Source organism: Pristiophorus japonicus, chromosome 21 (assembly GCF_044704955.1).
Source record: "Pristiophorus japonicus isolate sPriJap1 chromosome 21, sPriJap1.hap1, whole genome shotgun sequence".
Lineage (NCBI taxonomy): Eukaryota > Metazoa > Chordata > Chondrichthyes > Pristiophoridae > Pristiophorus > Pristiophorus japonicus.
In genome coordinates this window covers 82,959,433-82,976,994 of record NC_091997.1, presented here as the reverse complement: position 1 = coordinate 82,976,994, position 17,562 = coordinate 82,959,433, and the positions used below count along the sequence as shown (strand labels likewise).

General features: G+C 49.4%; 1 protein-coding gene across 2 annotated transcripts in view; it reads left to right on the top strand.

Moving 5' to 3' along the window:
* The first annotated feature begins 4,267 nt into the window (after positions 1-4,267).
* Positions 4,268-17,562, top strand: part of ptpn9a (protein tyrosine phosphatase non-receptor type 9a) — a 285,425-nt gene continuing 272,130 nt past the window's right edge. For both annotated transcript variants that reach the window (XM_070865136.1, XM_070865135.1), the window contains exon 1: positions 4,268-4,434. In XM_070865136.1, coding sequence (XP_070721237.1) covers positions 4,402-4,434 — 33 coding nt within the window. In that variant the 5' untranslated portion in view covers positions 4,268-4,401. The remainder of the gene's footprint in view (positions 4,435-17,562) is intronic.

Here is a 17,562-nt window from a genome sequence, read left to right as displayed (position 1 = left end):
TGGTATCACAAGCATATTTTATAATAGTATCTGGAAAATACTTTTCTCGAAATCATTTTGATCCCAGGGGACCTGGAATAGATTTCTGTAGAACTGTACCCAGATAGCTTTTTCCATTTATCATCACCTTCTTCGTGTTGTTGAGGCATTCTCAATCTCGTTCGCTAATTTTCCATTAATTGCATGAACCTTAACCTTTGTAAAAAGTCTCACATATAAATCTTTATTAAAAGACTTCTGAAAATACCTTTGTGGTTGTAATTGGAGGAATTGGTTTGTGATCATTGTAAATGAATAAACATTGATATGACTACGATTCAGTTATTGACTGGATAGGATCTCTGTCTCCCTTTTCAAGAACAGTATCCCCTGCCCGCACCCCCCCTCCCCCCCCCGAGCCCTGCCAAGAAAGTAAGGAGACACACCACCCCCAAGTTTCTCCATTTCTGTGATTGAGCCAGCTGTTATAAGGTGCAAGTGAATGGCATAGAATTATGGACGCTGGTTCCTGTGACCTTGCCCTTCCCCAACAGTGTAGTCGAGATAGAAAACTCGCTATATGGGTGTTGAAGTGTTATTCTTATGGTACTAGACTAGCAACCCAGAGGTTGTGAGTGACAAGTTGTGAAGTTGGTAATTTATGTGTTGACATCCGAGACACATATGACCGTGAATTTTTCCAGATTGTTGTAAAAACACACAACTAGTTCACTCGTGTCTTTCAAGGCCACCCCTACATGGTCTGGCCTACATGACTGACTCTATGCCCTCTAGGGGTAACATAAGAAACATAAGAATTAGGAACAGGAGTCGGCCCCTTTTGCCTACTTCGCCATTCAGTAAGAACATGATCTTTGACCTCAACCCAACTTTCCCGCCTGATCCCCATATCCCTTGACTCCCTTAGAGTCCAAAAATCTATCTATCTCAGCCTTGAATATACTCAACAACTGAGTATCCACAGCCCTCTGGGGTAGAGAATTCCAATGATTCATAACCCCGAGTGATAAATTCCTCCTCATCTCAGTCTCAAAAATGGCCAACCCCTTATCCTGAGACTGTGTCCCCGAGTTCTAGATGCTCTAGCCAGGGAAAACCAGCATCTACCCTGTCAATCCCCCTCAGAATCTTGTATGTTTCAATGAGATCACCTCTCATTCTTCTAAACTCCAGAGAGCATAGGCCCAATTTACTCAGGACAACCCTCTCATCCCAGGGATCCCGAGTGAACCTTTGTTGCAGCGAATGGGCAGCAAATATGGCCTTCTCTGTGTTGCCCATATATTAAGAAAGGTATGTGGAAATGTGGGCACTTTCTATGTGTCAACAAATTAATTTGTGTGATTGAATTGAGATGAATCGGTTTGTGTGATTAGAATTAATGAAGGGGTGTGATTGTCTTGGTATTAATTAGGTTGTGCAATTGTAATTAGGTTAATAGATCTGTCAGAGTGTGATTGTCATGAGATTAATGATTGTAACTTGTGGGGTTGTTTCAATGTACTTCAGAGTTTGATTGTTGGCCCCTCCACTTCATCATTGACATGCTACCCCGACGCAATATTATTCAAAAGCACAAGGTCAGGTTTCACACGTAAGCTACTACTTGTACTACTGCTTTTGTATGACAGGAAAAGCTTATAATTGGATGTCTATACCACCATTTCTCTTGACCCCTCCACGGTCTCTAAATTGTCAGACTGCTTGTCCGACATCCAGTTCTGGATGAGCAGAAATTTTCTCCAGTTGAATATTGGGAAGACCGAAGCCAATGTTTTCGGTCCTCGCCACAAACTGTGTTCCCTAACCACTGACTCCATCCCTCTCCCCAACTTCTGTCTGAGGCTGAACCAGACTGTTCGCAACCTTAGTGTCATATTTGACCCTGAAATGACCACATATCCGCAGCATAACTAAGACCGCCTATTTCCACCTCCGTAACATCGTCCGTCTCCACCCTTGCCCCAGCTCATCCACTGCCGAAGCCCTCATCCATGCCTTTGTTACCTCTAGACTCAACTATTCCAACGCATTCCTGGCTGGCCTTCCAGCTTCTATCCTACGTAAACTAGAGGCGATCCAAAATTCGGCTGCCCCGTGTCCTAACTCGCACCAAGTCCCGCTCACCCATCACCCCTGTGCTCGCTGACCTACATCGGCTCCTGGTTAAGCAATGCCTCGATTTCAAAATTCTCATCCGTATTTTCAAATCCCTCCATGGTCTCGCCCCTCCCTACCTCTGTAATCCCCTCCAGCTATCACCCGTACCCCGCTGAGATGTCTGCGCTCCTCCAATTCTGCCCTCTTGAGCATCCCGGATTATAATCGCTCAAACATTGGTGGCAATGCCTTCTGTTGCCTGGGCCTCAAGCTCTGGAACTCCCTGCCTAAATCTCTCCGCCTCTCTTTGCTCCTTCAAGACGCTCCTTAAAACATACCTCTTTCACCAAGCTTTTGGTCACCTGCGCTAATTTCTACTTATGAGGATCGGTGTCAAATTATTATCGCATAATACCTTGGGACGTTTCACTACATTAAAAGCAGATGCAGTTTTGCCCACATTAAGCTGGAGGATGTTTTGGCCATCCAAGTCTTTATTGACGATAAGTATTTGCAGGCAGTGGCAACAGCTTTGGGATTGATGGAAGAGATAGTGAGGTATAGCTGGATGTTATTAGTTTATATGTCCCTGGCTATGACCTCCCTCCACAGCCTCAATGAGCTACCTTTGTGATCTCCCAGTGCTTACCTTATGGACTACCATTGATCTACATTATATTCCTCCCCCTCTGCTTCACCAATGGTAGTTGTTCTTTGAGCTATCTTGTCCCCACCCTCGCACTCTGTCTCTCAGCACCTCCACCTTATTACCTCACTCAATGTCTTCAGAAATCTCCTTTGAATCCTACTCCACAGTCCTATCCTTCCCCTCCCAAACCTCATCCCTTCCACCTCATTTGCTGTCCACTTGCTATCTATTAATATACAAAGAACTCGTATGTAATCATCAATACTGAGATATAAGTTGTTATTGGAGTTGTTTTGAGTGATTGTAATTTGACAGATTGGCTTATGCTATTATACTGGAATGACTGGAGTATGTGACTGCAGTATGGATCAGTTTGTGCAATTGCAAATAGATGGCTCCATTTGTCTGATTGTAATAGATTGGATCAGTTTGTCTGATATTAATGTGGATGAGGAGGTATGATTGTAATGGGATGGGGTGTGTGTGATTGTAATGTGGTGAATACGTGTGTAGGATTGTAATGGGATAAGTGGGGTGTGTAGGAGTGTAATGGGAGGGTTGGGGTATGTGGGATTGTAATGGGATGAGTAGGGGGAGGATTGTAATGGGATTGATGAGGATGTGTGGGATTGTAATGGGATGGGGTGTTGGGATTGTAATGGGATGGGGGTGTTGGGATTGTAATGGGATGAGATGTGTGGGATTGTATTGGAATGGATGGGGTGTGTGGGACTGTAATGGGGTGAGGTGTGTTGAGTTGCAATGAGATAGGTGGGGTGTGTAGGATTGTAATGGGATGAGTGGGGATTGTAATGAGATGGAAGGGGGTGTGGAATTGTAATGGGATGGATGGGGGTGTGGGATTGTAATGGGATGGATGGGGGTTTGTGGGATTGTAATGGGATGGATGGGATGTGTGCGATTGTAATTGGGGTGTGCGGGATTGTAATGGGGTGGATGGATGTGTGTGGGATTCTAATGGGATTGTAAAGGGGGTGTGAAAGATTGCGGAGTGAGCTGGGATTGTAATGCATGTGTGGAGGATTGTAATAGGGGTGTGGAGGGTTGCTGAATGAGATGGGATTGCGGGGCGGGGAGAAAATTGCTGAGTGAGCTGGGAATTGTAATGCAGTGTGTGGAGGATTGTAATGGGGCTGTGGAGGATTGTAATGGGGCTGTGGAGGATTGCCGAGTGAGCTGGAATTGTAAGGGGGTGGTGGTGTGGAGGATTGCTGAGTGAGCATGGGATTGTAACGGAGGTGTGTAGAATTGTAATGGGATTGTAAGGGGGGGCGTGGAGGATTGCTGAGTGCGCTGTGATTGTAATGGAGGTGTGGGATGGTAAGGGGGTGTGGGACGGTGAAGGATTGTGAAGGGGAAGGGGGTGTGGGTTGGAGGATTGCTGAGTGAGCTGGGATTGTAATGAAGGTTTGTAGGATTGTAGTGGGATTGGGAGGGGAAGGGGTTGTGGAGGACTGTGAAGGGGGTGTGGAGCTATAGGGGAAGGGGGTGTGGGTGTGCAGGATCGCGGAGTGCGCTGCGCTCACTCATTGTTTCCCGGACTGTGGGTGAGGGGGAGGAGAGTGTTTGAGCGCCGGGGACAGCGGCGCAGCCCGACGTTGGAGCCAGAGCGCGGGCAGGAAGGAGCGAGGATGGCGGCGGAGCTGACGGCCGAGGAGGAGCAGGTAGGAAAAGCTTTGCGGGTCACCCTCGGGCTCACCGCGTTTGTCCCATGAGGTGGACGATGTGCCGGGGAGGGTTTTTGGTTGCGCGGGCTGCGCCGGGGGGGGGGGACTTGGGTCGAGTTAGGCTTGGCTCCCCCTCCCCGGCCGGGCTAGGCCGCCGTTGCCACGGGTGACCCGGGCCTATAACGGGGGGGGGGGCTTGGATGGATCCGGTGCTCGCCCCTTCACTTACCCGCCTTACAGGCCGCAGACTCGCCTCGGGGCCCCCGCGGGTTGTGCCGCCGGCCTCTGGCTGGGTGAGGAGCGGGGGCGGAAGGAGAGGTTTGCCATTAAAAGCTGATCCAGCGGGGTGTGGGGAAGAGGAGAAGCGCCCATTGACCCCCTCAAACCCGCAGCTTCCACTGATTGACAATTAATTCTCCCCCCTCCCTCCTCCATCCTTCAAACTTTTTTTAAATTATGTTTTTTTTGCAGGAAATCTGCTTTTTGAAAGTCTAATTTTGTTTTAATTTCAGCCCCAATAAAGAGGGGGAAAAAATATTGGGTTCCACCAAACTAAAAAAGCTGATTGCGACCAGTCTTCTGTCATAGTTGTGGATAAAGCTGCCTTTTCTTCTTCCTCCTCCTATGGAGGGTGACTTGCTCCCTTTTACCCTCAAGCAAGCTGCCCCTTTTATTCTGAGGCAATGTCAGGTCAGGTCCATAGTTTATCCTCGCCGCCTCGAAGGGCTCGTCACATCCCAACCAGAAATGGGTCTTCATTTCCAAAGATGCCTCCTATCCGGGGTGGGGAGCAGGTGTTCTGTATCCGAGTGGGGCTTTGCCATTTCTTTGTGACCAACTGAACATTTTTCTGAGCTCCGGCTAAATGGAGCTGGTGGGCCGTGTGTAGTTGTAAAAGCATTTTGTACAGAGTCCATTTTTGCTGCCTTTGAAATGGACATAAAGAATACTTCTGCAACTTGGGTATGTGGTGAGGGAAGATTTTTGTAAAAAAAAAAAAATTGGTACCTAAGTGACACCATCTCAGTAAACATTGGCACTGTGTACTTACTGTCTGTTAATATATTAACAATCCACGCTTTAAAAAAATCCTTTCTCTTTACTCCCCTCACTCATCGGCACGGCTCAGTAAGTAAGTGCATGGTATTGCGTGATACTAAACCTAACAAGCCGGGTCCAGTGGTTGGCCTTTCCTGAATAGTTGGTCTCTGCTGGAATGGTCTCTGCTATCTTGGAGGCCAATGGCGGGGTGAAAAGTGGGTGAGGCGATCACTCCAGCTGGATGTTTACAATGACAGGGTTAAGGACAGGATCGGGCTCCAGCTGTATTGGCCCTTTCCTCTGCCAGCATATGGGAGGAGTGGGGTGGAAATGGCTAATTGGTGATGTACCGGCTGCTGTGGAATTGTCGGCGAATGTGATTTGCCATCTTGATAAGTAAAACGTGTTCGGTGTGCTGAAGAGAAAGTTGCTGCTCTCAATTTTGCTCTAACTGGGAATGGGAGACTTGTTACGAAACACTGTTAAAACAGCGAGGGGCCTGATCCACAGTGCCATAAGTTGCTTGTATCTTCTGCTAAAAATCATTTTAAACGTTCGGGTTTACCACAGCTGCTAGTGTTGCAGAATTGAGTTTCCATGGTCTTTCAGTTCCAGTTCTGAAAGCAGTAAGGAGCTGATGACCTACCCTTTCAAAGGCAATCAATGCTAAGTGATACGAGTTTAAAGGATGTGTTTAAAAACTAGGAGTGATATACTATCAGGTGTGGCTTCCCAACAGTTTGATGTTGGTTGGAGGGTTGTAACCAGATTCCTTTCCTCCTCCTGGTTGAAACAGACTCTCCTCTAATCCAGATATTCAAGTTTGAAGATTCACTGATTGCAGTGTGTGGTACAGTTCTAAAACTATGTGACACTTTTTAATGAACAGTATTTTGAGATAAATGCAGCAAAATCAGTTTGAGTGTATTCTGTGACTGATAATCACAATAAAGTGGGTGGGGTGTGAGTGAGAGAACTGGTCACACAGCACTTGGTAGCTAACTGTTGGGTTTAAATATTGTCCTCCACAGTCTAAAGTATTGCTCCATTGTGTTGCAGTACTTGGAATGAAGATAACGTGATGATTAGGATGAAGGGTGCAGCAAAGATTTATGAGTGGTTCCAGGAATGAAGGACTAAAGTTACGTGGATAGACTGGAGAAGCTGGGCTTTTGTTCTCCTTGGAGCAGAGAAGGTTGAGAGGAGATTTGATAGTGTTCAAAATTACGAGGGGTATAAACAGAGTAGATAAAGAGAAACTGTTCTCATTGGCGGAAGGTTCAAGAAACAGAGGACACAGATTTAAGTTGATTGTCTAAAGAACCAAAGGCAGCATGAGGAAAAGCTTTTTTTTAACGTAGCGAGTGGTTAGGATCTGGAATGCACTGCCTGAGTAGGTGGTGGAGGCAGACTTGACCGTGGCTTTCAAAAGGGAATTGGATAAGTATCTGAATGAAAAAAATTGCCAGGCTACAGGGAAAGAGTGGAGAAGTGGGATTAGCTGAAGTGATCTTGCAGAGAGCCGGCACAGACTCAATGGGCCGAAAGGCCTCCTTCTGTGCTGTAACCATTATATCTTTTTAGATGGAAAGAATACCATGTGGTGTGGAGTCCTACAGACTAGAAAGTGATGAGTTAGAGAGACTGAGACGGGTAGTGACAGGGCGGTGGTGGGGTGGGGAAGGAGGATTATGTCCTCCGCATCATCAGGTGTGGGAGGTGAAGCACTCAGCCAGTCCCCTGCCTGTCGATCCCTGATGTGAGTGCAGGTGTGTGTCGGTGTCGGGTGAAAACAGGACTGGGATCAAACTCAGCTGTGATGGCCATGAGTGAATAGCCCGCCAATATTCACCCACGAAGGTGTACCAGCAGGACATTAATGCCTTTCTGGCACTAAAGTGTGGTGAAGAAGCACAAATGCAAGGCCTCACCTCTCTTATCTGGAAGGAGGAGAGCATGCCGGGAGATCTCCGAGATGCCCTAATCATGATCATCTTCAAAAAAGGGGACAAGTCCGACTGCGGCAACTACAATGGAATCTCCCTACTGTCGGCCACTGGGAAAGTCATCGCAAGAATCTTCATCACCCGTCTTCTCCCTGTGGCTGAAGAGTCACAATGCGGATTCCGTCCATTAAGGAGTACAACGGACATGATCTTCACCACGCGACAACTACAACAGAAATGCAGGGAACAGCACCAACCCTTGTACATGGCTGCCTTTGACCTCACAAAGGCCTTTGACACTGTCAATTGTGAGGGACGACCTGCTCCGTTTCGGCTGCCCCCAAAAGTTTGTCACCATCCTCTGCCTGCACCACGACGATATGCAAGCTGTGATCCTGACCAACGGATCCACCACAGAACCAATCCACGTCCGGACTGGGGTCAAGCAGGGCTGCGTCATTGTGCTAATGCTGTTCTCGATCTTCCTTGCTGCAATGTTCCATCTCACTCTCAACAAGCTGGAGTGGAACTAAACTATAGAATCAATGGTAACCTGTTCAACCTTGGTCACCTTCAGGCTAGATCCAAGATTGTTCCATCTTCTGTCATAGAACTACAGTATGTGGATGACGCTTGCATCTGCGCACATTGAGGCCGAACTTCAAGTCATCGCCAACATCTTCACCGAGGCGTATGAAAGCATGGGCCTGACACTAAACATTCATAAGACAAAGGTCCTCCTCCAACCTGACCCCACCACACAGCACTGCCCCTCGGTCAGCAAAATCCACAGCTCAGCCTTGGACAAAGTGGACCATTTCCATACCTCGGGAGCCTACTATCAGCAAGGGCAGACATCGATGATGAGGTCCAACACCGCCTTCAGTTTGCCAGCGCAGCCTTCGATCGCTTGAGGAAGAGAGTGTTTGAGGATCAGGACCGCAAATCTGGCACCAAGCTTCTGGTCTACAGAACAGTAGTGATACCCGGCCTCCTATATGGCTCAGAGACGTGGACCATATACTGCAGACACCTCAAAACGCTGGAGAAGTACCATCAGCGCTGCCTCCGCAAAATCCTGCAAGTTGACTGGGAGGATCGACGCACCAACGTCGGTGTTCTCGACCTGGCCAACATCCCCAGTATTAAAGCACTGACCACACTTGACCAACTCTGTTGGGCAGGCCACATTGTCCACATGCCCGATACGAGTTTCCCTAAGCAAGCGCTCTACTCGAAACTCCTACACGGCAAGTGAGCCCCAGGTAGGCAGAGGAAACGTTCCAAGGACACCCTCAAAGCCTCCCTGATAAAGTGCAAAATTCCCACCGACACCTGGGAATCCCTGGCCCAAGGTTACCCTAAGTGGAGGAAGAGCATCCAGGAGGGCGCTGAGCACCTCGAGTCTCATCGCCGAGAGCATGCAGAAACCAAGCGCAGGCAGCGGAAGGAGCGTGCGGCAAACCAGACTCCCCACCCACCCTTTCCTTCAACCACAGTCTGTCCCACCTGTGACAGAGACTGTCATTCCTTTATTGGACTGTTCAGTCACCTGAGAACTCACTTTTAGAGTGACTGCCTATGATGATGATGATGTGTTCCATTTGTAGCATGCTTTCTGTTTGTTTCGGGGCAAGGGGAGGAATGTTCCAGCATATTCTGGAAATGGCGTTACCTCTCGCACCGTGTGACTGTCGTGGATTAAGGTCAGGGTAATGAGGATATACCGATTGTGTCTGTCAGCGTGTTTATTTGCCTCAGTCTTACACGTGCACATTGGGGATATAATACTGCTGGCAAACTGGTTGACCCGTCGATGAAAAGCCTGGTAGAAAACTCCTGGTGATGTCTCTAATTAATAGAAATCTTGTGACTCTTGACGGCCGAAAAAAAAGCTGCTCTTCAATCTGATGCATGAACGGAACTGGATTGCTTCTAATACTGTGCTGTCGGTGTCGATCTCACAGCAGTTGATTTACCCCTTTACTTGGGGAGCAGTTCCTCACTCCAAATGCACACTTGAAATGATTTCACTAAACCTTAATTTACATTCCTTCAAGTCAGAAAAGGATGCACTTTTAACAATTTCAGATCATATCTTTTGCTCCCATTCTTTCGGACGGCAGCTGTTGCTGATTCTGCTATTCCCATTTACAGCTCCTCTACACCCATCCTTTGTTTCTTTACCTGTCCCATTACCATCTCCTTTTGCCTGGCTGCATCGTCACTTTTGTTGTTTAATCTCTCCTGCCTTCCACCCCATCACTGACCTTCCCTTTTGTTCTTTTCCCCCTCGTCCCCTCTTTCCCGGCCCCTGCACTTGCTTAACACCTGTGACATCTCCAGCTTTTTCCAGTTCTGACGAAAGATCGTCAACCTGAAACGCTAACTCTTTTTCTCTCTCCGTAGATGCTGCCTGACCCAGCATTTTCTATTTTAGTGCTGGAAGTTTTTGCATGCAATTTCAGTGAAAGTTGCTTAACATTTATTTATTTTTTAAAAATAATTTCCTGCGTGGTAATGAGTAATTTTATCCCGTGAGTTTAGGAAATTGGTTGCGATGCACAACACATTCTATTTTTAAGGAGGCTCGATCGGGGAATTGTGGTGCGGGCTCAAGTTAGCGAACGTTCCCGTGTGCAGTGTTTTCCGCTTTCAGCTGTAGTGGTGCACGGCATCAGTGAGCAGACCTGGGGCAGCTCCGGCCTGCTTGCGAGCCGTATGTCACAACACTGCAGAGGCATCGGAGCAGTGGGCCTACCCCATAACCTTGCCTGGGGTGTTTTGGCAAGCCCCAATGGAAAGAGATATGAGCGACTGTACAAGTACAGTAGTGTAGTGGTTATAGTATTGAATGAGCAACGCAGAGGTTGTGAGTTCAAATCCTACTCTGGCAAATTGTGAAATAAATCTGGCTGAAAACCAACCTCTTTGATCAAGCTTACAATCACCTCTCTTACTATCTCTTCCTTTGGCTCAATGGTGTCGATTTTTGTCTTCAAAATGCATCCGTGAAGAGCCTTGGGATGTTTTTTTACATGAGGATGTAAGAATTAGGAGCAGGAGGAGGCCATTCGGCCCCTCGAGCCTGCTCCGCCATACAATGAGATCATGGCTGATGATCCACCTCAACTCCACTTTCCTGCACTATCTGCATATCCCTTGATTCCCTTAATATTCAAAAATCTATCGATCTCTGTCTTGAATATACTCAAAGCCTGAGCCTGCACATCCCTCTGGGGTAGAGAATTCCAAAGATTCACCACCCTCTGAGTGAAGGCGTTTCTCCTCATCTCAGTCCTAAATGGCCGACCCCTTATTCTGATACAGTGACCCACGGTTCTGGACTCCCCAGCTAGGGCACCTGTATAAATAAAAGTTGTTGGTAACTTGTGTCTGGCACCAGAATAAAATGAACGCTGCTGCCTTTTTAGTTTTTTTTTTAAAAATCCACATGGTTCACCAGTGTCCTTCAGGGAAGGGTCTCTGTCACTCCCTCCCCCGCCCATTCAGCCTTGCGTACACATGACTCTCGTCCAATACTGTGTAGTTAATAATTAACAATCACCACAAAATAAGGAGGCGCATTGCTCAGGGCACCTCGGGATGGGCAATAAATAGGGCCTTGTCGGAAATACCCATACCCCGAGACCAAATTCAAAAATAAAGACAATTTTAATGCCCGTCTTGAAATAGAGCAGGTTACTGGACCCTGCTTTCTTCAAGCATTCACTATAATAAAAAGGATATAGAGGCACTGGAGATTATGCAGAGAGGATTTACAAGGATGATACCAGAAATGCGAGGGTATACCTATCAGGAAAGGATGAACAGGCTGGGTCTCTTTTCTTTGCGGGGGGGGGGGGGGGGGGGGAAGGCTGAGGGGTGACCTAATAGAGGTCTTTAAAATGATGAAAATTTTTGATAGAGTAGATACAGAGAGAATGTTTCCACTTGTGGGGAAGAGCATAACTAGAGGCCATCAATATAAGATAGTCACCAAGAAATCAAAGGGAATTCAGGAGAAACCTCTTTAGCCAACGAGTGGTGAGAATGTGGAACATGCTACCACAGTGAATAGTATCGATGCATTTAAGGGGAGGCTGGACAAGCATATGAGGGAGAAGGGAATAGAGAGTTATGCTGATAGATTTAGATGAGGAAAGACTGGAGGAGGCTCGAGTGGAGCATAAACACCGGCATGGACTGGCTGGGCCAAATGGCCTGTTTCTGTGCCATATATCCGATGTAATCCTATAATAATCGGATGTTTCCTCGGCCCCTATCTTTGCTGTTGCTTCTTAATCAATCATCAGAAGATGTTCACAATGGAAAGGAATAATTCCTGTTTCCACCCCCCGCCCCTCCACCTGTCCGGGGAATTAGAATTGTTGCAATTTCCAAAGCATTATAATTAGCAGCCAGCCAGACGATCTATCTTTCATCCTTAGGATGCTGAATAAAATGGATATCATTCCAGTTAATGGAGCGAGTGTTGTGCATAGTGAATTAGCCTGAAAGATCGCCAGAACTGTTCGATTTTACATTACCCTGGAACTAAGGGAGACGTTTGGATTGTTTACTTGGCTGAGCAGTGCTCGAGAGTGGCTGCTCTGCCTGGAATAGTAATGTCTCTGCATAAGGTCAGCACATCGGTGGCGATGTGTGAAGTTACAGCCGCGGCAAAGCTAGTGTTTCGATGTCCATTGACTGGCTGCCCAGAATGCCTGATTCCCATTGACTGGCTGCCTGGAGTGACTGGCAGGAGGCTTCACTACTCCAGCGTGGAACAGCTGCCTGCATGTTTTCATTCTCGCAGCAGGAAAATAATCGCAGGCCAGTGTCCTTGTTTGAGTCTAATTGCACGGGGAGCTGTCAACTGGGAGAAGTCTGGCAGTCTGTGAATGGAGGTGAGACGCTGAGCCAGGGTGTTCCTGGAGATGGAACACGCGATGTTCACCGCGAGAAGTGGGCGCTGGAGGGACTGGAGTGCAGAATGTTTCAGAGTAAGGGGTGTTGCAGTTGTGTGGGGTGAACTGGTTGGGCTAGGTGCTCTTTGCCTTTCCGTCATTGTTCAGCTTCAGGACTGCTGACCGAGGGCCGTGCGGCTCTTTGTCGGCCGGCGCGGACACGATGGGCCGAAATGGCCTCCTTCTGCGCTGTAAATTTCTATGTTTCTATGTAAAGCCGGTGAGCAGCTTGCGCGGGACCTCAGTGCAGCTTAACGGGAACTTTGCTGTCTACCCCTCTCTTCTCCTTTAAGACGCCTCTTAAAACCTACCTCTTTGACCAACCCTGGCCTGACCTAATAGCTCCTGACGTGTCTCGGTGTCAAATTGTGTCTGGTAACGCTCCTGTGAGGCGTCTCTGAGCGTTTTACCACATTATGGAAAAGTAAGTTCTGTTGTTGTACTAAGCTAGTCAGAGAATTTGGTTCCTGGTTGACTTGCGGGGGGGGGCCATCAGTACATTTTGCCTGTTTCGAACCAAATTGTTTAGGAGCAGTTTGTGTTGGGCTTTTTAATTGATTTGAGGGATGTTTTCTTCTGCATAACTGAAGCCGCTCGACCTAAAGAAAGAACTTCCATCCATGACCATTCACGACCTCAGCACTTCACAGCCAATGAAGTACTTTTGGAGTGTAGTCACTGTTGTAATGTATGAAACGCGGCAGCCAATTTGCGCACAGCAAGCTCCCACAATAGTAATATGACCGGATCATTTGTGTTTTTATTGGTGGTGTTGGTTGATGAGTGTGGGGTAGCTCACTGGTAACCAAACTATAATTATTAATAACCTGCAGACAGTGAGGTGTAACTTCTATTTGTTTTGAATAATAAGGGAGGCGAGGGAGCAGGAAGGGAAGTGGAGTTGAGCCCATACATGATATTAAATGGCGGAGCAAGCTCGAGGGGCCAAATGACCGACTCCTGCTCCTATTTCTTATGTTCTCATGTTGGTTTACATCATTGAAATCCACCTGTGACTTCTATATAACCCAAACAAAGGCATTGTTCTACCCCTGACTTTGGTAAGGTTTGCTCAGCTTTTAACGTGTTTGTGGAACTCGGTGATGAATCCGAGGTTTATCGGTGATGGGGGTGGGGTGAGGTGAATGTCAGGGTGTGCCGGGGGAGTGGGGGAGGTGAGGGGAGGGGGTGGTAGGGTGAATGTCAGGGTGTGGGTGGGGTGGGGTGGATGTGGGGGGGTGGTGTGGATGTCGGGGGGTGGGGTGGATGTCGGGGTGTGGGGGGGGTGGGTTGGATGTCGGGGTGTGGGGAGGGGTTGGGTTGAATGTCTGGGTGTGGGGAGGGGTTGGGTTGAATGTCTGGGTGTGGGGGGGGGGGTGGGTTGGATGTCTGGGTGTGGGGGGGGGGTGGGTTGGATGTCTGGGTGTGGGGAGGTGGGTTGGATGTCGGGGTGTGGGGGGGGGTGGGTTGGATGTCGGGGTGTGGGGGGGGTGGGTGTCGGGGTGTGGGGGGGTGGGTTGGATGTCGGGTGTGGGTGTCGGGGTGTGGGGGGGGGTGGGTTGGATGTCAGGGTGTGGGGGGGGTGGGTTGGATGTCGGGGTGTGGGGGGGGGTGGGTTGGATGTCGGGGTGTAGGGGGGGTGGGTTGGATGTCGGGGTGTGGGGGGGGTGGGTTGTGGGTGTTGGGGTGGGGGGGGTGGGTTGGATGTCGGGGTGTGGGGGGGTGGGTTGGATGTCGGGGTGTGGGTGTCGGGGTGTGGGGGGGGGTTGGATGTCGGGGTGTAGGGGGGGTGGGTTGGATGTCGGGGTGTGGGGGGGGTGGGTGTCGGGGTGTGGGGGGGTGGGTTGGATGTCGGGGTGTGGGGGGGTGGGTTGGATGTCGGGGTGTGGGGGGGGGGGGTTGGGTGTCGGGGTGTTGGGGGGATTGGATGTCGGGGTGGGGGGGGTGGGTTGGATGTCGGGGTGTGGGGGGGGTTGGATGTCGGGGTGTAGGGGGGGGTGGGTTGGATGTCGGGGTGTGGGGGGGGTGGGTTGGATGTCGGGGTGTGGGTATCGAGGTGGGGGGGTGGGTTGGATGTCGGGGTGTGGGGGGGGGTTGGATGTCGGGGTGTGGGTGTCGGGGTGTGGGGGGGGGTTGGATGTCGGGGTGTAGGGGGGGGTGGGTTGGATGTCGGGGTGTGGGGGGGGGTGTGGGGGGGTGGGTTGGATGTCGGGGTGTGGGGGGGGTTGGGTGTCGGGGTGTGGGTGTCGGGGTGTTGGGGGGATTGGATGTCGAGTTGTGGGTGTCGGGGTGTGGGGGGTGGGTTGGATGTCGGGGTGTGGGGGGGGGGTTGGATGTCAGGGTGTGGGTGACGGGGTGTGGGGGGTGGTTGGATGTCGGGGTGTGGGGGGGGGTTGGATGTCGGGGGGTGGGTTTGATGTCGGGGTGTGGGTGGGGTGGGTTTGATGGGGGGGGGGGGGGTTGGATGTCGGGGTGTGGGTGTCGGGGTGTGAGTGGGGTGTCGGGGTGTGGGTTGGATGTCGGGGTGTGGGTGTCGGGGTGTGAGTGGGGTGTCGGGGTGTGGGTTGGATGTCGGGGTGTGGGTGTCGGGGTGTGAGTGGGGTGTCGGGGTGTGGGTTGGATGTCGGGGTGTGGGTGTCGGGGTGTGAGTGGGGTGTCGGGGTGTGGGTTGGATGTCGGGGTGTGGGTGGGGTGGGTTTGATGTGGGGGGGGGGTTGGATGTCGGGGTGTGGGTGTCGGGGTGTGAGTGGGGTGGGGGGGGTGTGGGTTGGATGTCGGGGTGTGGGTGGGGTGGGTTTGATGTCGGGGTGTGGGGGTGGGTGGGGTGGTTGGATGTCGGGGTGTGGGTGTCCGGGTGTGGGGGGGGGGGGGTTGGGTGTAGGGGGGGGTTTGATGTCGGGGTGTGGGTGGGGTGGGGGGCGGTGTGCGATTCGATAATTTGGAAAGAAGTTTGCAAGAGACCTTTACAGGGGCAGTGAAGTAAACCTTTTTTGGTTTGACCCAGGTACTGAATAAATCTGTGGGTTTTTAAATACCCACTGCAGACAGATATATTTATCCCCTCCCAGACCTCACTTGCGTCAATAAATAAATCTATATTATGGAGGAACAGCTCTTTATTGTCCATCTGTTATGGATGTGGCTTTTATAATGTAGGCCAAGAACGATGTACAATTTTTGTTTAATCTTTTCTCATATCATATATCTGTGCACTATGCATTTAAACAAGACCACTCCGTAAATTCTGCAGCACTTCTTTTTATTTAAACCCTCCCTGTGAATTTGAGTAGTTCACCCCTTCCCGAGTGTCGTTTATACTCCGAACTCAAAAAACAACCGTTATTCCTGAAAATAAGAAGTGCAGCTGCTGAAGACATTTCGAACACATTGCAGAATATGTTGACCTGCTTAGATTTGACTGGTTTTATCCTCTGTTGCACCTTATGGCTGGTGATCAGGGTTGAAGGAGATTAGGTGGCATATATGACACACTTTGATAGCTTCCTCAGAAAAAGAGTTCATGCTTTACCGAGCTAATATCACTCGTGTTCTAAAACTGCTTTCCCTGGGGAGGAAGGTCACTCGCTGTCATTTTCCATTTGCTCTGTGTTTGACGGAGCCCAATGTTGCGATGGCTGTCACAGCTGTCACCACTTCGTCTTCCTCTCTGTTATTTAAAGCCAACATTGGCCAGAGCTCCTGATCCTGCTCCCGCTTGCCGGGAGTGCCCTTGCGTGCGACGTCAGGAGGAAACAAGGGTGGCTTTGATCCGATTTAACCCCCTCCCACTCCACCCCATCCAGTCCGATAGCATGCCGCCGCTCACTGCCGAGTCTCGTGTGCCAATACTGACCATGTGGACGAGGGCAAGTGTGGCACTGTACCCAGTAAGGCGTCAACTCCCCGAGAGGCAAGACAGTGTGGTCATAAGGGTGGAAATGAAATCAGCAAAATCCCCTTCATGACATTCGAGGCGAAATGAATGCATGTTGTGTGTGATAAAGGGATCAAGGGGTATGGAGAGAAAGCAGGAATGGGGTACTGAAGTTGCATGATCAGCCATGATCATATTGAATGGTGGTGCAGGCTCGAAGGGCTGAATGGCCTACTCCTGCACCTATTTTCTATGTTTCTATGTATCTCTAATGTAAAATGGTGAAGTTAGCCACAGACCCTGAACTGAATTGTACGGCCTGGGCTGTCTTGGCAGTTCAGTGCAAAACACATTCTTGTGTTTGCAGCAACGTGAAGTTAGTGTCTGCCCTTCGATTTGCTCACTGTTACAGGTACAGGTACAGGGTGAGTTGGCTCCTGTCCACTCCTTGTTCTACTGACATGAATTCAGCATCAGCAGGAGGTTCATGTCCTGTTTTATCTTGATGAATTTTTATCAATAATTAACTGTTCATCTGACATGTTTCCATCGATTCGAAAGGGTGTTTGGAACTCAGTTAGAGGGGAGTTGAGAACTTATTGCACCCAGAGGGTGGCGGCGGTCTGGAACTCACTGCCTGAAAGTGTGGTAGAGGCAGAAACCCTCACCACATTTAAAAAGTACTTGGATGTGCACTTGAAGTGCTGTAATTTACAAGGCTACGGACCAAGAGCAGGAAAGTGGGATTCGGCTGCATAGCTCTTTGTTGGCCGGCACGGACACGATGGGCCGAATGGCCTCCTTCTGTACCGTAAATGTCTGATTCTATGAAGACCCCAACATAAGAAGCAGTCAAGCAAAGGAGAATGAAATAAAAACAGCAAATGCTGGAAATCCCAGCAGGTCAGGCAGCATCTGTGGAGAGAAAAACAGAGTTAACGTTTCAGGTCGATGAGACTGAAATGTTTGTAAGTTTAAAAAAATAGAAGGCGTACTTCGTTGAGTGAAAAGATCTGTAGAAATCAACAGGAGCGCTTTGCCTTTAAAATATCGTCTCATTCGAACCTCAAGGGTTTGATGGAATTTGACTTCATGAAGGCAAAGGTTTGAGTCAGTGATGCTAACTTTTGCTGGGTTTGGCTTGAAGCTGCAGAACCCACTCAGCAGGGTTAGAACATGACAACGATTGCTGATCTACAGCTGGGAATGTACATTGTAAATGTAGCTGTACGTAACGACCTAAAGAGCGGAAACCTGCTGACTTTGGTGGGTGGGAGCGTGTGCTGAAGTGCCA